The following is a 21431-nucleotide window of genomic DNA, read 5'->3' as shown; positions in this document are numbered from 1 at the left end:
ACTCCTATAACTTATAGAAGTTTTAGTATAAATAGCTACATCCAGAAGTTTCGTTTTTCATTTGTTCTAACCCGTAACCCACTACCCAAGTTGTATTCTCTTTGCCTTCCGATTGAATTTTCACATCGACGCGAAAATGACCGACTTTTACAAATCAGTCCATGAAAATCCCAAAGGCCCTGGCGACGCCCGACCTACAGCTATCCAAATTATTCAAGATGAGAAACTTGAGGGGAAGCTTTCCAGCCAAGTCGTCTTTATCACAGGGTGCTCCTCCGGCATCGGTGTCGAAACAGCAAAAGCGCTGTATCTTACAGGAGCGCAACTTTACCTTACCGCCCGAAACTTGGCGAAAGCTAAGAAAGCCCTTGGGCATTTGATAGATGATCCCCGCGTTCATCTGTTGGAATTAGACCTGGAATCGCTAGATAGTGTACGTGCCTGCGCTGCCACGTTCTTATCTCGCAGTAGTTCTCTCAACGTCCTGATCTGCAGCGCTGGTGTGATGACACCACCGGAGGGCCGCACTCAGGATGGATTCGAGATACAATTCGGAACAAATCACCTTGCCCATTTCCTTCTGTTCAGTCTACTTCGCCCAGCATTACTGGCTGGCACAACATCTGAGAGGGCTTCACGGGTAGTTATCGTTGCCTCCGTCGCGCATCGCTTTGGGGCAGTTCATTTTGATAACATTAACTTTGAAGGATGTTATGATGCCATGGCAGCATATGCACAAAGCAAGACTGCCAATATATGGATGGCCAATGAAATCGAGCGGCGCTATGGTGAACAAGGCATTCATGCATGGAGCCTCCAACCTGGCTCCGTCTTGACTGATTTGACGAGGCACTTCTCTGATGATCAAAGAGATGGGATTATGTCAGATCCATATCTCAAGTCAATCAACAAGTTTCCAGACCAAGGTGCAGCCACTAGTGTCTGGGCCGCCACAGCTGCCGCTCTAGAGGGCGAAGGCGGTCGATACCTGGAGGATTGCCAAATCATTGGCCCATGGAATCCGTCGTTACCACTGTGGGGACCTGGCTACGGTACTCATGCTTACGATGTTGAGCGAGCACAAATGTTCTGGGAAAAGTCTCGCCAATGGGTGGGATTGTGAGTGTCAAGCACGCATGCATCAGGGGCTAGTTAGAATTGACAGAGTTGTATACCAGCTTCTGGAATATGAAACTTTTATTAGCCAACAACGTGCCTCGAAGATAAGGTGCTGGAACTAGGTTCTATTTCAGTAACATATGTGAAAGCGGCGCGTCACGACCGCATCACGGAGAAATTTGAACCGAGCTGCAGCATCATTTTATCTGCCTCAATTACCCTTGGTGGTGTTTGCAAATACCAGCCAGCATGGGCATATCAGATTGATACGCTTGGTTCAATGCCTCAATATTCAGTTGCTTTCGATATCTCACCCTTGCTAGAATCCTAACCTCTCCCTCTTCGTTCTTTGCATCTGCACCACTGTCAACTTTCTCCCCGATGAGACTTTCATTTAGTAGATGAGACATATTGATCACATTCAGTTTCCCGTAGTCTAACAAAACCTTTTCTTAAAGGCATAAATAGATCTTCTTTATTGTAGTATGAATGTGATCGATTCATGATTGTACTTGCTTATACTCAGAAGTCTGCACTCTGGGCCATTTCCCTCACCCCTGCCAAGTTCTCTTCCAGCGACTCGATCTTGCCTTGAACTATTTTCAGAGCTCCAGACCCTAAGGGCAGTCTCAAGAACTCATTAGACCCTTTGGCTGATCCTTCACCCAACGCGTAATCAACAATTATTGTGGCAGCTTTGATTGGGTCTCCTGGTTGGTCTCCATGGGAATCTTTAAGGTGATTCAAGGTGGTTTCAGTGCTCGTGCCTTTGTAAAACGAGCTCATCGGACGGATGACGGCCGCATTTCCACCCAAAAAATTGGTCCGAAAAGGGCCGGGTTCAACCAGAACAATTTTAACGTTGAAGTCGCGGTATTCGTGCCAAACGGCCTCAGTGAGGCCTTCCAGGGCATGTTTTGACGATGCGTATAGGCTGACACCAGGTAAAGATCTCAGACCGCCCGTTGATCCAATGTTGATCACAATACCGGACTGCCGCTCGTGCATCCCAGGTAACACGGCCTTCATCATCTTGAAAACATCAAAGACGTTGGTCTCAAACTGGGCCCGGAGGTCGTCCTCGCTGAGAATACATTAATAATTGTCATCAGCCGCTCGAAGATGCCCTACCTTAGATCCTCGAATCCTCCATTGAGACTAAATCCAGCATTGTTGACAAGTATGTCAATTGTTCCATATAGTGCCTTGGCTTTGTCAACCACGCTCGACAAATCGGGCGCTGTCACATCCAAGGCAATCCATCGATCGCCCTTCGACTCAATCTCTTGAACGAGATCTTCGTTCTTCTTGGGATTCCGGGAGGTCGCAATAACTCGGTGTCCCTTTGTGAGGGCTCTGCGGGCTATCTCTAGCCCAAACCCTGAAGAGCATCCGGTGATCAGCCAATCAGGGCAAGACATTTTGACTCAACGTGGGACTGCGAACTGGGAAACAAGCTATAGCAGGACATTCGTTTAATATTTAGATGACGAAGTCGACTCGGCCGAAGATTATATCTATACTTGGATAGCTGTAATGATGTAATTGATGTCCACCTGTTGCTATCAGTGCAATTGGGCACGCTGCGCCAGAATGTTGCATTCTGGCCAGACTTTGCGCTAGTCGCCTATAAGCGCCGTGTCCCACTGACTTCTAGTGGCCCTCTGATGAACTTTGTTCTGTAATTGGCTCGCGTGGATGCCGGACCTGGAACTCCACAGACCGTTCATCTTCAGAAGCCTCATTTGAACTTCTTCGCCGTTCTCCCCGAATCCGCCATGTCTCGCTAGCTTCTTGATCCATGGAAAAGAAAAACTAGTGCGTAAGCCGGTTGCATCTGGCCGGATGCCGGATCTCGGGTGAGTGGCATCGTGGAGTATCATAAGTGGGGTCGAGTGGGAGCTACCCTACTTTTCAGACTTTCAAGCGCAAGGTTCATCCGGACTTGTTATCAAACTGCTAGTGAAGCCAAGGGTTCAGCTAACTTTATCATCACCATTCGCACGTATGCCGGAGAGTAGAATACAACTTTGGCGCACCACCCCGCTCCATGAGCTATTATCGTCTTACACAAGAACCTTAGATAGGGACAATCCTTAGGAGCCGTTTAAGTTGATTAGATCAGGGGTGCAATTATCGGTTTCACGGGGAAGGAGATGAATGGGTACAGCTTGACAATCCCCTCACTAATCACGTATTGTACGACAAAATTGACAACCCATAGAATTGCTAGACACATTGATAAAAGCGTCAACCTGGACTTTTCAATTAAAGCCTTGAAGTTTCAGGCGGGCCCAAGCTTGTCTCTGGTAGCCTGCCCTGAGTAGCTAAGACGATTTTCTCCAGATACACCTCTGGAGAGTTGACTTGCCATCGCAAAATATGTTTACCTGGGCTGAGGCTGCCTAGCTGTAGCGTCCGCGTCCAGACACCGTTCGCAACCTCGGCATTCCACTCAGGTGGAGTATCACCAGCTTTTTCTGGCGTCCCAAGGATCTTGAAGAAGTCATTTGCGGGTTTGCTCTCGTTTTGAAGACTGAGAGAGCATAGCATGGGCTTATTGGCACGGGTGTCGAGTGCGCCATTGATGTATATGGTGGCATTGACGGCACGCCGCGTGGCATTTCCCAGAATAAAGATGTCATACTCCAACCAAGAAGCTTTTGACTCGCTTTCGGACTCTATAGCGGCTTGGTAGGGTCTTAGAGCAACGGATCCAGATTCGGAGCGGCTGGCCAGTCTTGGCATAACCTTGAATCCAATGTTTCGACCAGTATCCTGCGTTAGGGACGACCGTTGATAATGGGGCGCCTCTATTGAGATGATGCCATCCACTTCAGGAAAACCTGCAAAATCCTTCAGAGCCCGTATGTTGATGACAGGCAAGTGGACGTCGTCGAAGTGGGCAGGAGGCCCATAAAACACTCGTAGCTGGACCGTTTGATTATACGTAGCCGGGACCAATTCCCAATTTATACTGATATGAACTCGTTCTTCGGGCTTCGACCCTGAGACCTCCCCTGATACCTGGGAAACATTGATCCAAGGTTCTGGCACGCTGATGGACCATCTTATGGGTCTCCGGTGGTCGCCACGGTGGAACAAATCTATCCATCGGAAAGCAGGGCCATGAGGTTCCATAGGCCGCATCATGGGCGACAAACCATCCTTGGTAGGTTTTGAAGGGTTGATAGAAGCGCAGATACGGCCTTGAAGATACGGAGCTCGCGACTGCTCGACGTAGATGCCTAAATTACCGAAAGCGTAGTCAAAATCTTGACGAAGTTGTACAAAGGACAGGTTTGCCATGACATCTCTGGAAGATGGCCGCCAGTCGGCGGTGCTCATATCGAACTTTGGAGTGGACATGATGCCTCTCCATTTGCCGCCGGCAATGGCGTCATATTCAATAGTGAGGTCATGGTCATACTCGAAGCGCTCGATAAGATCATACGCAATTGCATTAGCAGAATTCCGCCGCTCAAAGCTATATTGACGGTTTTTGCCCTGCCCGATGAGAATAGCGTGATAATTGTAGCCAGCGACGGCGGCATATGTTGACGAATGGAAGAATGCATCGCGATGTGTTTGTGGCAAGCTGGCCTCAATCGCTCTGACTCTGTCAGCTAGAGCTTTCCACGCTCCAAGAATGCGGTCAGCTTCCTCATAATTGGTTATCGAATACGTAGTTGGCTCAAGCATCTCGAATTTCCGCATGCCGACCAGGTGACTATATGCCAGCCAGGCAGAAGCAATAACTTCGGAATGCTCGAGATCAAAGTCGCGGGCAGCTAAAGACTGGAGATAATCGGGCAATGAATCCAGATCAAAGCGGGTGGCGTTCCACGCAAGATCCATGGCCATATTCAGCGGGAGTTCGACTGGCTTTATGTCGCCAACATTGAAAACCCAGATGCGATTCACCCCTGCCTGCGCAGCTTGGAAGAGTTCCTTGTATATCTTGGGCTGTAGTCCTCTTCAGTTAACCGGATATAAAATTGGGGGTCAGCGCTTATACTCACTAGATTGTTGCAGTTCTGCCACTTCCAGCTCTTTGGACGGCCAACATATTCGAAATGGTAGTACATCTAGGATAGAATAGAAAAGTCAGATGAAACATGTTAATGAGGCGACCGAACAGACTTAAACAGGGGGGAGACGTACTCCGATACCACCCGATCTGCCAAGTTCCTTGGCGTTTGGAAGCTTCTGAACATTACCCCAGTTATCGTCCGTGAACATCAGTGTGACGTCTTCAGGTGGCTCAAGACCAGCTGCGTAATAAGTTGCAACCTCCTTGTAGATAGTCCAGATTTCTGCGAGGCACCGATGTCAGTACGGACTTTACCCAAGGAAATTTGGAAGGACGGCATACGTCGAGCAGCCGTTTCGTTTCCGTAGAAGCTGGCGAGAATATTTCGTTGGACAGCAAAGACTTCTCTCAAAACAGCTATGGGGTCATCGGCCTGGATAGGCCCATCGTTCTCTCCACGCATGCCGAGGGTGAAGTATGTGTCGTTCCCGCCTGCTCTTCGAACACCTTCGCGCATAAATTCGACGACATTGCCCTTATTAGCGACCCAGTCCCAAGCCCCATTCTTACTTTGCTTCCATTCATTCGATGCTCTTTGCATGGGTTCATGGTGGCTTGTTGAGACGACGATACCATAATCGTTTGCCAAAGCCATGTTCCCAGGATCGTCTGTAAAGAAGATGCGGCCAGGAGCTGGAACAAAACTTCCCCACATAGCCGGCCAAATGAGATTGGCTCTTAGGCGCAGCAGGAGGTCAAAGACGCGCTCGTAAAACTCGGAATCAAAGGTGTAGTCTTCTCGGCGTGATCGTTGAGCCCACCAACTCGTCAAGGCTGGCGCCTCGTCATTAATAAAGATACCTCTATATTTGACGGTGGGCTCGCCAAACGTGAGCGTCTTGTTGATGGCGTAGATTTTATCATGCTTTTTCGCAGGCACATCATTCCACCAGTATAGACTATCGCGTAAATTAGTAAGTTATAGCCAAAGGGGCGCTATCAGTCCAGTTAGTTCCAGATGCTTACGGTGATTGGCCACTCTGTTCAGACAAGGTGAAGATACCGAAGATCACAGCTCGCATGTCGCTTCCTGCAATTACCAGGGCGTTTTGGACGCCTGGAAATGGTTGCGCCACAAGAGTCGTTTCAAACGTTTCCCATTTGCCCCGGATGCTGCTCAAGTTCAGTTTCCTTGAACTCTCCAACTGTCGCATCAGCGGGGAATCAACCGTCGCGGCAATGATAGCTGATTCTGACGCAATTTTTACCTCACTAGTCGTGCTGTTATCGCCTGCCCAGGCCCTCACTGACGGTCGTGTCCCAGTGATCTGCTCAAAGTCATCTACTAGGCTGCCAGCGGCAATGGCGATGCCAAAGGGATCGGAATCGTCGCGCAAAATGACGGCATCCTGAATCTCTATTGCACCAATTGAAGGTTCAAATGCGACAAGAGTCTCCTCGAATCCAGCGAGGGCCCCTGGAAAAGACTGATAGCACTGAAAAAGCAGTAGCGTAGTTAGGAAATTCTGGAAGTAGGTCATTTCGAATAATCCTCAGTCGGAATGACGTTCGTGATTGAATGACACATGTATCTCCCCACCAGTGGTTCGGCTGCCAGGAAGGCTAGCAGGAAGTATTGATTTATTTTACAGATCCTTGGCAATGATGATTACCATAAAAGGTCGGTACGATGGTGCGGGATAGATGTACATAAAAGTAATCAGGCGAGAAGCCGATTCGGAGAGGCCTCGCGACTTATTAGGCCGAGCCACCTAAAAGGAGCCTTGGGGGCAATTAGTGTCCTGTGGGGGCTCACTGCAACAAGAAGGTGATAGTGAAGCGAATCCTAGTTTACAAATGGCCACTTGTACAACCCTGCAGAGTCTCTGCCATCGCCACTGTGGCTGATAGATTGGCGATTCTGCCTCGGTCCTTTGCCCTATGACAAACTGCCCCTGACGGTCAGTTCGCCGATACAGAGGCTTTGCAATGGTGTTACGGAAACTCATCACAGCAGAATATTTTCTATCGTGTACATACCTTCTTAGACTATCACTTTACGGATCAGCTTTGGGAATCGAAGACAGCAATGGAGAGTTTTAAGTGCTCAAATATATACCAGGTATACCAATGCGCACGTCTAGCTAGGTGCTTCATCCTCCACCCAAGGTGAGCACCACAAATAAGACCATAAGATAGTATGTCGCTTGCCCTCGGGCTCACTCATCCCTTGTTGCGAATTCACCGTTCTCGAGCATTTCACTCAAGATGAAATTCGGCTTGAAGAAGCAGGAAAGGTCTTTGCGCCGTCCTAGCAAAGGATCTACTACTAAGCGGCATCGCGTTCTTGTACGGTTGGCCTTATACCAGAAGCCTTAGTATATTGGCTTAGTAAATTGCAATTCGGTTGTACTGGTGAGGCTGACTATGATAGATGCTGTAATGATATTCAACAATTATTAATCTGTAACTAATAGAATAATAAAATTCAAGAAAGGTAACTACTAATAGCTCGGTTAACTATTGTATTAACCTTTTGCAGAGTTTACTAGTTCTGATCTGATAATCCATTATACCCGGCTTTCTTCCTTTTGTCCGCCCCGGCCTAGGAAAATTCGGTAGGTGCTCGGCATATCATTATGCCAATGGTGATGGATTTGAGATAATGCCTACTTTCTGAGCCATTTTTACTTTGGGGGCAGTGCAAGGTTTTACTGTAGGGCTACGAAGGGCTTGAGGTGTTTTGTATGACCACACTGGGATCCCCGCACTTTGAGATGTGGGGGATCATCGGACCTGCAGATACCGCTGGCGATCAATCAGTGCTAGACGAATGTGCAAAAGCTAATTGCAGTACATCTACTTTTGATATCCACAATGTTTTGTACGCTGGCATTAGCGGGACGATTTAGTCTAGTTATATTGCTGAGTTCCAATGCAGCGGATCGCAGAACGGCTGTGAGGTATCAGCATGGACAACATTGAATTGACGAATAGTGCGGTTAATCCACCTGTAGAAGCTTCCAAGTACAAATGCAGCAATGTAAATGATCCTGTGGATTTTAAATGTATTTAATAATGGTGGGGTGTCATAGGCCTGATCACGAACTTATGTATCTCAAGGGCTGTGATAGCGATAGAGTCTGATAACCCGATACGCTTAACTCAATTATTCGCCACGATGCAGGTTCCTCCTACAAGAAATGTTCTTATATAAAATATACCAGCCGCCTAGCTTGTTGTGGGTGAGCAATGGTATAGGTATCAAGTGGCTAGCCTTGCCATCCCGTTATTGAATCGAGAGTGCAGCAAGACAAGGCGCCGTAAGTCGAGTCTGTTAAGTGTTTACATACTGGCTAGAAGTCATAAGTATTTCTATACTTGTTTTCATGATGAATGTTAATTTTCTGTCTCATATTGATAATCTGACATCTAGTCATAGTATGGCAATAATATAACCCTTATAGTTCACACAGTTAATGCTTCTCAATACACATTTATAGTCTATTCAAATACTGCAGCCCACTTAATACAGCATACGGGTTTCAACGGCTCCCTCTCCAGTATGGTCAAACTGCCAATCACAGTACACTTAACCAGCACACTGACTATACATTGACACCGATTCTGAGTTCGACTCGGCCAACAACCATCATTCCACCTGCTTTGCAATTGCCGCAATGAGTCCGGCGAATCGAGATTCGAGGTCCTTGTTCAAGACTTGCTGATACTCTTCCGGCAGTGGCCTCCCCTTGGAGCTCCAAATGAAGCGGGTCTTGTTAGGGCCAAGGTATTCCAACGCGGTTGTTCCGAACGCGACCATGTCAGGGTAATCGGGCCTTCGGACTCTAAATGTCATTGAGTGGTTCGAAGCGTCGACTTCAGTCATCTCTTCTGAGAACTCGTAGCGCTGCCCCTTCTGTGGCCCTTCAGGATACTCGTAGCTGAATCTACGGATGCTGCCGATGCCAAAGCCCTCTAGACTGAGCTTGATGCATCCCGGATACCAGGCCTTCTCAGCCCCGAATCCTCCCAAGATACCCCAGACTTCGCCGATGGGTGCGTAGATGTCGCGAGTGACAGTAGTGTATGGGACGAGGTCTTGGGTTTGGGACATGGTTGTGAAGTTGGAGAGAATAGATAATTGAATTGTATGCAAAGATGATGGTTGGAGTGCTTTCTCAGATCGCTGACTTCGATCATGAGGTGGCTTATGTATGTTTATTCTTGGACTGACAGTCGTCTCCTTGAGTGCCCACTTGGTCATCATACTTGTCGTTTCAAATCCCCATGACTAAGATGTTTTCCTTATAGAAGCCACCAGAACCAGAAGAAACCGCTAACTACGTGCCAAGACAGATGATGTTAGCATGTGGAGTTGATTCCAACTATCTCGCAATTATGAGCGTCTCCGGCTCCGAAGATGGCGCCTCTTGAAACAATACTGGGGTTATGACAAGAAAAAGAGCACCATTCATTCTCAATAACTAGCAAGGTCATAACTAAGCGGTCAATTGTCAACCCATACTACCGAGAAGTTAGCAATAATTGGCCGAGAGTTTTTAAATGCTTCATTTGTCAGCTTCATAGTGGATTCAGTCCGGAACGCTAGCCCATTTTGGAAGCAGTGTTGTTTCAAGCGATAAATTGGCTTGAAATCGAATGTTAGATCATAATCCTAGATGTCGGAGATGGATGAATGTTGATAGTTAAAGCCGATACAGCACACATACACGTTGGACAACTACAAGAAGATGACCTATAAATGAGATAGTAATTATCTTGCTACCATCGCATCATCACTTTACCAGTATCACTATCACATTATTCTCATCCCCTTTCTCAGCCATTCAACTTCCCATTATGCTTGTCCTCGTCACTGGTGTCACTGGCAATCTTGGCCTACATTTGATCGAGAGCCTCTCCTCTCGTGGGCACAAGGTCCGAGGTCTTGGTCGATCTCCCGATAAGCTCACAGAGGAGCAGCGCTCGAAACTTGAGAGTTTTGTCAAGATCCAGAATTATTGGAATGTTGATGCTTTGGATCGAGCCTGCAATGGGGTTGATGCTGTCATCTGTGCCTACGCAGGAACTCCGGTGATGCACCTTGATGCCCAGCTACTCCTCCTGCGGGCCGCCGAGCGAGCTGGCATCAGTCGCTTTCTTGCTGCAAGCTGGAACTGTGACTGGAGACAGCTTCAACTTGGCATGCATCAGAGTTATGATGCTTGCATCGCCTTTTATCAACAGGCCAAGCTGACCTCAACCATCAAGCCCATCTGGCTCTTGACTGGTGGTCTGACCGAGGTCTACTTTTCTGTTCCTGGTCACGGAAACTTCTCTCCTGCCTACAACGGTCCATGGGACCCAGAGAACAAAACTGTAGATATCTGGGGAACTGGCCACGAGAAGTGGGACTTGACCACGGAGAAGGACGCAGCCGAATTCTCCGCCGCCGTCATTGAGCGTGACGACGCGCCTGAGGGAGGATTTTGGGAATTACACTCTGGTGCCTATTCGCCCCGCGAACTTGCAAAGATCTACAAAGAAGTCAGAGGTATTGAAATCACCTTCAAGGAGCGGGGTTCTCTTGATGATCTCAGGAAGCTTGCCTACAGCATGAGAGAGCAAAAGCCATATAACGACTACTATGGCTTCATTGGCCTTTTCTACCAGCTATTCCAACTGGACGGGACTTATTCGCTCAAGAACCTTGACAACGAGAAACTGAAGGTCAAGACTACTTCGATGGAAGAGTTCCTCCGACAAAATCCCGATATCTAGATCTTGACGGACAATCAAGACCTGTTAGACGAGGTTCTTCAAACAAGTATAGTCACATAGAAGAATAGAATAGAATTATGTTATTAAAGAATTAGCTCACCTGGATGGAGTTGTTATTAGCTACCTACGGTGATCTAGGGAAGACCGCCCAACTATCACCTGCTTGCCTAGTGGTATAGTGATAGAAGTAAACATCTCTTCTTAATTTGTAAATTGTTAGTATTCCACTGGCTGTGTTGATGCGTATTGTTTAAAACGGGGGCCTGTGGTCAACAAAGGTAAGCACGTAGATGTTGAATGATAGAACTTTCCAGCCTAAGGCTATTTATCTACTACATAGCCTGAAGAACTTCTTCTTATCAAGACTCTTTAATTACTATTAACCTCTTCGTAACCATTGCAGCACTTACTTTATACCTTAAAAACGAGGAATAAGAGAAACCTGAGCATTTGAGCATAGACATGGCCGGACAAAGTTGATGTCTGTGATTGTAAATACAGCCATCGACAAGCTATCTTAGACTCTTCCATTGGCAATCACTGAGACTAATGCCGACCTTAACCCCGAGCATTCGTTTTTCGTTGTTCACAAGTTTATCAGCTTGAATTTGTAGAAACAAGAAGCACCCTACCAATTGAGATCAGCCATATCGAAGACATAAAAATGCCAGAACTGGAGTTATAGCTTCACTTCTACAGTTCCAAAGCGTTTCTCCTGGACAGAAAGAGTAACTACTATTTCCAAATTCATCATGGCTATCAAGCTCTATGGTCATCCGGCTTCATTATGTACCCGACGCGTTCTGCTCGTCCTGGCAGAGAAAGGCATCGACTATGAGTTTATAAATGTGAACTTCATTGCCGGAGAACAAACGGTACTTCTTTTCTTCTACAGCTTTCTTGATCTGAAAATTGTTGTTAGAATCCTCCTTATGAGGAAATGATGCTGTTTGGCCAAATTCCTGCTCTCGAAGATGGTTCACTCCGTCTATATGGTATGCACTTACTGGCTGGAACACGATTATGCAGCCACTCTTCTCTAGCCATAATCCAACTAGCCGCAGAATCCCGAGCAATCGCCCGCTATCTTTCCTCCAAATACCGCGATCAAGGCAATGACCTTCTTCAGCCGTTGACGATGTTCAAGGCTGGGCTCTTTTCGAACAGTTTGCGTCGGTGGAATACTCTCAAGTCTTTGACGCCGCGCTTCAAGTTCTGTACCTCAAGTTCTGTACCTCAAGTTCTGTACCTCAAGTTCTTCAACTCGTAGGTTTGGTGCATTGTCTGACGTCACTTTCACTGACATTTACAGGGCCATGGGCATCTCTCCGATGATATTGCTACCCAGACCAGGGTTACAAAGCTTCACGCCAAGCTTGACGTCCTTGACAGGATTCTTGCGACTCAGGACTATCTCGGCGGTGCAGAGTTTACTGTCGTGGATATACTCTACATGCCGGCTATGCAAATGCTTCGCCAAGCTGGCCAGATCTACCTCAGAGCAGCGTGCAAACATCGATTCTTGGTGAAATAGAGTCTCTAGCAGGGAGTTTTAGAAAAATATTAACATCAACTAGAATTCGTCACGAGCCAGAGGCTAAATAATATGGATTGCCCCTATCCACCCTCTCTGCATAGCTATTATACCACTACGGTCGAGGGAAGTCTGCAAGTTTCAGCCCTGTGATTTCCTTTTCAGCTGCCATTACCAAGGGCTCAATAAGGTCCTTCAGGCGGCAGTTATGCCTAACGATTGTTCCAGGCTGCTCTGGGGTCTCTGCCGTTGGGGGAGTGATCCCAGCATTAGAACTGATGTTACCAAATATACCTTTAGTTCCAGACTGAGAAGATACTTGAGGACTTTTGGTGTTCTGAGACACAGTAGATGTACCAGAAAGATCACCAGAAGAGGGATAGGGGCGACCAAAGTTGAACGATGGTCGAGTGTTGGTGTTTTGAGGAGAACTGCTATTACCAAAAAGACCACCAGAAGGCTGAGTGAGCCCACCGGCGCCAGGAGTCTGCTGAGGTGTTGATGCAGAAGGAGCATTGGTCCCAGCTGGTGCAGGCTTTGGTTGATCCTGGACAAGAACAGATTGATATCCAAGAAGACCCCCAGACACGAGGTTCGGAGATGTAGGATCAAGGTTCCATCTGCCAGAATAGTTGAGGAGACGACCTTGGCTTTGCGGTCCGAAATAGGCTGGCGACTGCACGTTTGCCAACGATGCGAGAACAGCGTCGGGGGATAGCTTGGGGAATGGCGGTGACGGGCGGGGGTATACTCCAGACTTCTTCATTCCTTGCAGCAAACTTCCCAGTAACATGGCTCGGCACGCTTCATTGCAGCCCACTTTGCCTGCAAGGATCTTGGTCTGAAGGTTTTCTAACCCATCGACAAGACGCTGCAGAATGTCGATTCTGGTGCTTTCGATTTTATCTTGAATCGTCAGTTGAGGTCATGAACTTTTACTAGCTGACATACCAGAAACATCCGCCCGGATTGGCAATTCATAAGTCGAAATGACGTCGATGTTGTGTCTTATAGCCATTTTGGTGTAGGTCTGGAAAAGCGACGCGTGCTCAAAGACGAAGGATGCTAGGATCAGTTGAGCCAATGGCTTGTCCCTCAACTCTTCAGTGCTGGGCCATCCAACTGGCCATCCAAAGAGCCAGTTCGTGCTGAAGAACGCCACAGCCTCATGGCACTCTAGATCGTCGACGATCGTCGCAATGTCGGCTAATAGATCCAGCTTGACATTGCGGGGCACATCACGTGTCTTGCCATGGATGATCTTCAAGATAAGCTCAAATGCTTCAGCGTTAAAGATACCTTCAAACTTCCAGTGATAAAGACCATCAGATTCGACCGAAGCCTCCTTGAACTGGCTTGAGAAGAGCTTTGCTGCCCGACGAGAGGCAAGGGTCAGGTGTTTCTTGGAACAGAGGAAATGCTTCTCAATAGGAGGGTCTGGAGTCTCAGATTGAGTAGAAGCAGGCTTGACTGGAAGGATTATGAGAGTATCACCCTCAGGGTCGATCTCAATACGCGTGTATGTCATGTTGATTGAATATTTGTCCTGTGAGGAATTGTCGAAGCTGAGTCGTTGTCTCAGCTTCTGAACCCCGCTTCACGTTGCTAATTTAAGGTCGAGCCGCCGACCAGATAAGGACTGACGCAGATAAGCCAAACAGACCAGGGGTTGAGAGGCTTCAGCCCCAACGCAAAGGTAAAGAACACAAGTTAACACATTTGGGCAATATACACTTCGCCATCGCTGGTGGTTAGAAAGCTAGACCTGCTCATGACAGGGTCTAATTCAATTATTATTACAGTTTTCATCCATCGTAAGCTACATATTCGTATACTGAACAGTCGTAGTGCGCGTCTGCAGTATCCCGTCCTCACTATCATTATCCCCCGTTGCATTATTCTCCACAGACTCATCCGACCGTCCAGTATAAATATTCACATCCGTCTTACCCATGCCTTCAGGTCGCAGGCTTACTCTGTTGAAGTGAGTATCGTGTTCCAGCTCCACGAGCGTGTCAAACTTGCGTCGGGGACCATTTGAACCACCAAAGGTATGGAGACCAAAGTTGGCGCTTCCACTTTGTTCCTCACTGCCCTTTCGGGTGCTTTTGTCGCCGAGAACTCGAGGAGCGACGTTCTTGAGAAAGACACGAAGTGTTGGGAGGGAGCCGCACATAATGAGAAGGTTGGCTTCAATGATGCTGTCTGGGTCAGCTGGGTTACATGAAAGAAGATTGAGGACTTACACCCAAAGGCAACCTTCTGCCAATGACCAGCTTTGATCGGGATTTGACAAGCTCGGCAGCAGGAGGACCAGTCGGACAATGGACGTGATGAGAGTGATGGAACCAATAGCGAATAGTCCGACAAGACCAAGCTTCTGTCGAGTAGACATTTGTAGACCGATGACAGTTGGAATGGGTAACACCAGCAGCATCACATCAGTGATGCAACCAAAGGCAGCCTGGGTGATATAAATGGGAGGACGGTTGATGCAAGTAGCTCCAACTGACATCCTAACATCCCATCCCGCAGCGATAGGCTTGCAAGCAAACAGAACACTGAACCAGATGCCGACGAGACTAGCACTGCAGAGGAAACCGGTGAAATAGACCGAGTATTGGTACCATAGAGACGGCGAGAGGCGGTAGTAGAAGAAGCAGAGCGTCAGCTTCGAGAGGATTGTCGTCGGGATGTACGTCAGTGTTGTACACATAACGAGTAGGTTAGCCTCGGTGTTGCTGTCGATTGGCATCTCCCATGCATGGACGCCGAGTAGTTTGCGACTGTATGCATTGAGCAGACATGATTGAGCCGCAATAGAAAGGACCTAAATGGTTAGTCAGTGTCATTGAAGCGGACTGGTTCTCGTACCCAAGCGAAAAGAATTAAATCTGCAAGCAATTAGTATGAGCCCACGCACGTAAAAGCACAACTTACAATCGTCAATCAGGAACTTTCGCAAAATCACTGCATTCGTATACATCCGCTGCCCCAAAAATGCCGTTGCTATCGCAAACTCCAGTCCAAAAATCCAATACGCATTCCTCACCATCGACGCATCAGTCTCCGGGTTCTCAAAGTCAACTCTGTACCCCGTTGGGGGCGGCACTGCAACCTCAACACCATTGACGACAGGAAACGACATTGTAGCAAACTTTCAATCGGCCGAGAGTTTATTCTCGCGCAGTTTAACTCAGAACGACATGACGGGATGAAATGCAAAATAATGAGACGCAAAATCGTTAGGTGTCAACTTGGGCATCAAATCGTGTAAGTCTCTACAGTCACATCCTCTACTGATATACATCTGAACGTGATTTGGTGATCACTACGCAAAGGGGCACAGCATCCATGTGTGAGAAAAGAGACGACAAAGACGTTACTGGGGTTGAACCTTAATTATTGGGGAAACGTCAGGCGAGATTAGAGGGAAAAAATAAAATGTCAAACTTGACGGGCCGTCCGGGTAGAGAGAATTAGTTATGCCGGCCTTCCATAACGAGTCTAGACTTGAAGAAAACACGGTTTTTGGCTGGTCTGTTCTCACGGTAATTCCGCGCTGTAACGGGCTGTGAACAAGGGTCATGACTCGAGATCAGAGATCGTCATGAATCCCCGCCTTTTATGGTTGACCGCGAACCGACAGCCCCAACTGCCGATGTAACGCTCGGATAATATCCCCTGAGGGTTGCAGAATGCAAAGTCGTTCGCATGTGCCGCTGATTGAGGGAACAATGGTTCCCCTGAAAACTTTCGTCTTGGGTACACCGAGATTTGGGTCGTATCTATTTAGAGTCTCGTTAATCCATTGTCAACGCAGACATCGAGCTAGCTTTTAGGGTCAGAAGCATGACATCGATTGGTCTTAAGCTTGATTTAGCACTGACATCTCGTCAATCTAAGACATGATGGAAGTAAACTGGTGCCCCGATTGTGAAGCTGTCAGAGCATTGTCGATCAGATAACCTACACCAACTCATGTTCTCCGTATCACACATTGGACTTCATACTGTCTGCCTGGATGCTTACCGTCTTTACCTTGGGCCTTGCCTGCTCGCCCGCGTAATGAACCATGTTAATCCCGGGGTCATGGCCGAAAACGATCAAGATCATCTATGCAGGATCAACCAACATGCATAATCGAGTAATGCCATGAATTCCTTACCAAATCCAACCTCCAGCCCATCTGACGAACCAATCGCATCCCCCCTTCCCCCCAAGCATTCGACTCCATCTGCGTGATTTTCCCCCAAGAACCAGGGACGCACGAACCCGCCAATTCCTCAGCCGCTTCTGCACAAGACGATCTTGCCCGTCAACAAAAAGTACCCAAGTTCCCGCACAGACTTGTGTTCTCAGAGCTTCTCTCCCCCCAAGGTGACATCCCATAATCCCGTTTCATCGCAATCATGAAGACGAGTGCCTCAGTCTTGGCTTGGGCATCAGCCCTCCTCGCTGCTTTACCCGCTGTAGCCATGGAGACCTGCGTAAGCCTATTTCTGTCGCATCCAGGAGAAAATGTCACTGACTTTTCGCGTTTCAGTGTGCCTCACTTGAAGCAAAGGGTCTGAAGCACGTTTACTACCCCAATAGTAACGGCTACAAGACCCGCACTGAGTCGTACTTTTCCGTGTCGTCACAGCTGGAGCCTTACTGTATCGTTCAGCCCGAGAGTGCCAAGGATGTATCTACGATTATCAAGACTTTGACATCTGATACAAAGTGTAATTTCGCGATTCGAAGCGGTGGACACACCGTTTGGGCGGCGAATAACAGTGAGTTGGATGCTCGCTTGATTAAGTTTGTCTAATTGCTTGCAGTTAACAATGGTGTCACTATTGACATGGGTGAGTTGTCTTTGCGATTGGTTCAACATGAAACAACTAACATGCACAGGATTGATGAACAAGACTACGTATGTCAAGAATACGAAGGTCGCTCAGATCCAGGCTGGTTCTATTTGGCGAGATGTCTATGGGGCTCTTGAACCATATGGTGCTACTGCTGCAGGTGGCCGCACTTCGACTGTTGGTGTCGCTGGCTTCTTGACTGGCGGTGGCAATACCTTTTATACTGCCCGTCGGGGTTTTGGTTGTGACCAGGTCGTCAACTTTGAGGTTGTCCTCGGTGATGGGTATGTACACACACGCCATAGCGACGTCCACTAATGCTTCATCAGACGCATCGTCAATGCCAACAAGGACAACAACGCCGACCTATGGAAGGCCCTTAAAGGCGGCTCAGCCAACTTTGGTATCGTCACCCGCTTCGACGTTCAGGCCTTCGACGCTCCTCTCCTCTGGGGCGGCCTAGTCACCTACTCGGCCGAAGAAACCACCGATGCGCACGTCCAAGCATACAAAGACTGGACCGATAATATCGTGAACTACCAGGATGGATCTGTCATTCCTTTCTGGAGTTACACTCCTCAGGCTGGAAAGATTGGCATCACTGTTTCGTACGAGGATACAACTGGTGCTGTCGCTCCAAAGGCCTTGGACGAGTTCTGGAAGATTCCTTACGAGACGTCCAACTTGCGCAAGGATACTCATCGCAACATGACGATTGAGCTTGAGCTTGTTGCTGGATACCGGTAAGTACCATTACCTCTTCTGTCTGACATCGATACTAATGCTGTTAGCAACGTCTGGTTCGCCATCACCTTCAAGAACAAACTCGGCTTGTACAAGAAGGCTCTGGAGCTGCACAAGCAATTCGTCAGCGACTGGAAGGCTCAATCCCCCGACGGTGACTTTATCTGCCACGCCATCTTCCAGGCCATCCCCACCATCTTCTCCAAGCACTCCCTCGAGCGAGGCGGCAACGTCGTTGGTCTTGACCGCGAGAAGGACAACGCCGTCATGTTCCAGGTACAGCTGATGATCAACGGCGTCGAGCAAGAGAAGATTGCTCGTGAGCGTATGGTTCGCTTCCGCAAGACGATGAAGCAGTACAGTATCGACCAGGGTGCTGCTGTTGACTGGGAGTATCTCAACTACGCCGACTTTACCCAGGATCCTCTCTCTACTTATGGCCCTAAGAATGTTGAGTTCATCCGCAAGGTTGCCAAGAAGTATGATCCCAAGGGAGTGTTCCAGACTAGACTACCTGGTGGATTCAAGATCTCCAAGGTTGCTTAAAGTACAGTTGTAGTTTTCAATAGGAATGTGAATGCGAACATTATACGCCTCATTCGTTTTAATTGACTTGTGAGCCGCATAATTACTGTGCCGTCGGTATGCGCCTCGCGTTGGCTCTGTGTCTCTCCTAACAGGGGTCCTGGCACCAATCATGATAGCGCAATACAGGGTAAGACAATACTTTACAGATGATTGATTACCCACTACGCTGAGTCGAAGACGAGAGTGGTGTAGTGTCAAAACGTAGTGATAGTTATTTTTTGTTTTGAAAACTTGCGTTCTCACTCTGGCAAAGCTTCTTTTTGCTTCGAGTATGCAGTGCCGGCATATTGGTGCGCGCCTTTGTTGACGTTGGAGCAGAATCCAAGCAGTGTATTAAGCATTACTGTAAAAGTACAACTTGAATTGCTCTATCGTCACTCCAACTCGATAGATCTACGCATTACGTGCACTTCAATACTCTGGGTATATCTGTAGTGCGTGTAATAAGCATGTTTTTAACGTTATCTAGCGTTCTTATTCCAGTTATGAGATGTTCTGTCACCTTCGTCATTACCTGCTGGAGTCGGGCTATGATTGGTCCCCTGGGACATGGATGGCATTTTTGATTGGTGATATCGTACAGGCAAATCCACTTCCAAAACGGGACAAAAGAGCGAGTTGCTGACATGAGATTTCTTGATCGATGACGATCACTCGCATTCTGTACTTCTAAGACTCGCATTCGGGAACCGCGGACAATGGACGGAGCCAAGAGATTTCCCGCGGCCACCGTCATTGAGGCTATGGACAGCTCGCGGATTCATCCCGATGCATCATGAATCGATGAATAAGATGACACTTCTGAGTATATATAGATAGTGGCCGAATCTTTAAGTAAACTCAATTCAACAGAAACAAGAATACTATCATAATGATTCCTTCTTCCTTTGTTGACGTTATTGTTATCGGCGCCGGTCTCAGTGGCCTCCAAGCAGCTGTAGACCTCGACAAAGCCGGTCTCTCATACATCGTCCTCGAAGCCAATGATCGGGTCGGCGGCAAAACTCTCTCTGTCCCAAGTTCTTCGAAAAGCGATGGAATAGTCGATCTAGGTGCTGCATGGATAAATGACAGCAGCCAAAAAGAGATGTACGCCTTGGCCCAGGAATTCGGCTTTGACCTTGTCGTCCAACGAACCGAGGGACTGTCACTCGATCAGTCGAATGGAACTACGCATGCCATTCCCTACGGTCAATTTGGAGATGTAAGTTTGTTTGAGTATTGATGTACTTGTCTGACTTTCAAGTTTACGGATGAGCAACTCGCTGAAATTGTCGTGATCTTGACGAAACTGCAAGAATATGTTGATCGATCTAATCTTGAACACCCTCACCTCGGCCCCGATGCTGAGAAGCTTGATTCCATGACAGCTCTGGAGTTTGCTAGCAAAGAATTTGGTCAAGGCATTGCTAAGGTTCTTGTGGCGATTTTGACCCGGGATCTCCTTGGCGTCGAAGCGAATGAGCTTAGTGCTTTGTTTCTCATTAATTATATCAAGAGCGGAACTGGTCTTGCAAACATATCCTCCGACAGAAAGGATGGCGGCCAGTACTTGCGTAATCGCCAGGGTGAGTCCCTTGCATCCGATTTGAACTTGAGCTAATAGACCAGGTAATGAGAGGTTTGCAATTAAGCTAGCTGCTAAGCTCTCCAAGAAGAACATCAAACTCAACTCTCCCGTGGTCAAAATTACCCAAGATAAGAAGGGATGTACCGTTAAGACGAAGAGCGGTCATAAATATCACTCTAAGAAAGTCATTCTTTCGGTTCCGACATCTCTTTATCCCAAAATCGACTTTGAGCCTCATCTGCCGCCGGCCAAGAAAGAGCTTGGTTACTCTACTGAACTCGGCTACTACTCAAAGTCCATCTTGGTGTTTGACGAGCCTTGGTGGCGTAATGCTAATCTCTCTGGTGTACTGACGTCTATGGATGGTCTCATCTCGTTTACTCGAGATACCTGTGTTCCTGAGGATAAGCAGTACAGCATCACTTGCTTCCACGTTGGCCAGCCTGGACGAGAGTGGTCTCAGCTGTCTGAACAAGACCGCAAAGATACAGTACTGAAGCAGTTCGACGATGCTTTTGGTACAGTTGTCGACAAAGTCCCTGAGCCTATTGACATCATGGAGAAGGACTGGCTGAAGGATCCTTGGTTTTTGGGTGGACCTAGCCCAGTGATGAAGCCTGGACTGCTGACTGGTGCTGGAAAGTCTATTCGTGATCCCTTCAAGAGCATTCACTTCATCGGCACTGAGACTTCTGTTGTTTGGAAGGGGTATATGGAGGGGGCTATTAGATCTGGCATTCGAGGTGCTCGTGAGGTTATTGAAGTACTTGACTGATTGGCTTATCTATGAGTATCATTGAGAACGATTGGACGAAAGACGACATAGGTGGCAGCTAGAACTATTGCGTGGCTTCTCCTGTGCATAATGAGAACGTCTGCTTTCTTCACCTCGCCTTGCTCAAATTATAACCTTGTAAAAACATAGGTTAGTATTTTTTCTACTAGCGACTTCCTCTGACATCTCCCTCTACCGACCATTTCTACATTATGTGGCGGCTTACGTGCATTAGTGCTGATTGTTAGAGGGTTCACTCAACGTTGGGACGCAAGTCCCCAACTTGGGCCGTGGCTCTTATCTAGGACTCCTAGGACTCATGTCCCCGTGGGAAGATCAAACAGTATCCCGACAATACAGCATCCACAGCTGTGGGTTTCCACCCGAGTTGAGACTTTGGCCTACATGCTTTTCACGCCCCAGTAAGACAA

At 47.8% G+C, this 21431-nt stretch overlaps 10 protein-coding genes across 10 annotated transcripts; 5 read left to right on the top strand and 5 right to left on the bottom strand.

Annotated features, from left to right (window-relative positions):
* Positions 1–136: 136 nt before the first annotated feature.
* Positions 137–1123, top strand: FOBCDRAFT_242346 (uncharacterized protein; the record flags this gene model as incomplete). The annotated part of the gene is made up of 1 exon (XM_054706413.1): positions 137–1123. One exon carries the CDS (start codon positions 137–139, stop codon positions 1121–1123), a length of 987 nt encoding a protein of 328 aa, XP_054562388.1.
* A 518-nt stretch (positions 1124–1641) lies between these two features.
* On the bottom strand, positions 1642–2540 carry FOBCDRAFT_242345 (putative short chain oxidoreductase/dehydrogenase; the record flags this gene model as incomplete). The annotated part of the gene is made up of 2 exons (XM_059610477.1): positions 1642–2203; positions 2251–2540. The coding sequence occupies 2 exons, from the start codon at positions 2538–2540 to the stop codon at positions 1642–1644; spliced, it is 852 nt and encodes a 283-aa protein (XP_059467730.1).
* Positions 2541–3387: 847 nt separating this feature from the next.
* FOBCDRAFT_252024 (uncharacterized protein) lies at positions 3388–7161 on the bottom strand (the record flags this gene model as incomplete). The annotated part of the gene is made up of 5 exons (XM_059610985.1): positions 3388–5085; positions 5284–5435; positions 5495–6111; positions 6179–6629; positions 6969–7161. 5 exons carry the CDS (start codon positions 7159–7161, stop codon positions 3388–3390), a joined length of 3111 nt encoding a protein of 1036 aa, XP_059467729.1.
* A 1643-nt stretch (positions 7162–8804) lies between these two features.
* On the bottom strand, positions 8805–9269 carry FOBCDRAFT_277664 (uncharacterized protein; the record flags this gene model as incomplete). Its single annotated transcript, XM_031189161.2, has 1 exon — positions 8805–9269. One exon carries the CDS (start codon positions 9267–9269, stop codon positions 8805–8807), a length of 465 nt encoding a protein of 154 aa, XP_031036426.2.
* Positions 9270–10015: 746 nt separating this feature from the next.
* FOBCDRAFT_142144 (uncharacterized protein) lies at positions 10016–10936 on the top strand (the record flags this gene model as incomplete). Its single annotated transcript, XM_031189163.2, has 1 exon — positions 10016–10936. The coding sequence occupies one exon, from the start codon at positions 10016–10018 to the stop codon at positions 10934–10936; it is 921 nt and encodes a 306-aa protein (XP_031036428.2).
* A 974-nt stretch (positions 10937–11910) lies between these two features.
* FOBCDRAFT_142714 (uncharacterized protein) lies at positions 11911–12470 on the top strand (the record flags this gene model as incomplete). Its single annotated transcript, XM_059608146.1, has 3 exons — positions 11911–11931; positions 12104–12181; positions 12249–12470. 3 exons carry the CDS (start codon positions 11911–11913, stop codon positions 12468–12470), a joined length of 321 nt encoding a protein of 106 aa, XP_059465550.1.
* Positions 12471–12585: 115 nt separating this feature from the next.
* On the bottom strand, positions 12586–13998 carry FOBCDRAFT_321672 (uncharacterized protein; the record flags this gene model as incomplete). The annotated part of the gene is made up of 2 exons (XM_059612074.1): positions 12586–13376; positions 13422–13998. 2 exons carry the CDS (start codon positions 13996–13998, stop codon positions 12586–12588), a joined length of 1368 nt encoding a protein of 455 aa, XP_059467728.1.
* A 285-nt stretch (positions 13999–14283) lies between these two features.
* Positions 14284–15720, bottom strand: FOBCDRAFT_321671 (uncharacterized protein). Its single transcript, XM_054706410.2, has 4 exons — positions 15411–15720; positions 15345–15364; positions 14717–15300; positions 14284–14671 (listed from the first exon to the last, which is right to left on the bottom strand). Exons 1-4 carry the CDS (start codon positions 15616–15618, stop codon positions 14290–14292), a joined length of 1194 nt encoding a protein of 397 aa, XP_054562385.2. The 5' UTR covers positions 15619–15720; the 3' UTR covers positions 14284–14289.
* A 1162-nt stretch (positions 15721–16882) lies between these two features.
* FOBCDRAFT_296646 (uncharacterized protein) lies at positions 16883–18620 on the top strand (the record flags this gene model as incomplete). Its single annotated transcript, XM_031189167.3, has 6 exons — positions 16883–16960; positions 17017–17248; positions 17294–17320; positions 17370–17607; positions 17653–18066; positions 18115–18620. 6 exons carry the CDS (start codon positions 16883–16885, stop codon positions 18611–18613), a joined length of 1488 nt encoding a protein of 495 aa, XP_031036432.2. The 3' UTR covers positions 18614–18620.
* Positions 18621–19526: 906 nt separating this feature from the next.
* Positions 19527–21000, top strand: FOBCDRAFT_242338 (uncharacterized protein; the record flags this gene model as incomplete). The annotated part of the gene is made up of 3 exons (XM_059610476.1): positions 19527–19859; positions 19902–20203; positions 20262–21000. 3 exons carry the CDS (start codon positions 19527–19529, stop codon positions 20998–21000), a joined length of 1374 nt encoding a protein of 457 aa, XP_059465549.1.
* Positions 21001–21431: the final 431 nt, after the last annotated feature.

Source organism: Fusarium oxysporum, chromosome VIII (genome assembly GCF_013085055.1).
Source record: "Fusarium oxysporum Fo47 chromosome VIII, complete sequence".
NCBI lineage: Eukaryota > Fungi > Ascomycota > Sordariomycetes > Hypocreales > Nectriaceae > Fusarium > Fusarium oxysporum.
Note: the sequence above shows the minus strand (reverse complement) of the source record. Positions and strands in the feature narration are given on the sequence as shown.

Excerpts from the sequence above, each read along its gene's own strand:
- FOBCDRAFT_321671 (XM_054706410.2), bottom strand. The coding sequence starts at position 15,618 with ATGTCGTTTCCTGTCGTCAATGGTGTTGAGGTTGCAGTGCCGCCCCCA. Across the intron at positions 15,365-15,410 it reads AAAGTTCCTGATTGACGATT|ATTTAATTCTTTTCGCTTGG; the intron begins GTAAGTTGTGCT and ends AATTGCTTGCAG. Across the intron at positions 15,301-15,344 it reads ATTTAATTCTTTTCGCTTGG|GTCCTTTCTATTGCGGCTCA; the intron begins GTACGAGAACCA and ends CTAACCATTTAG.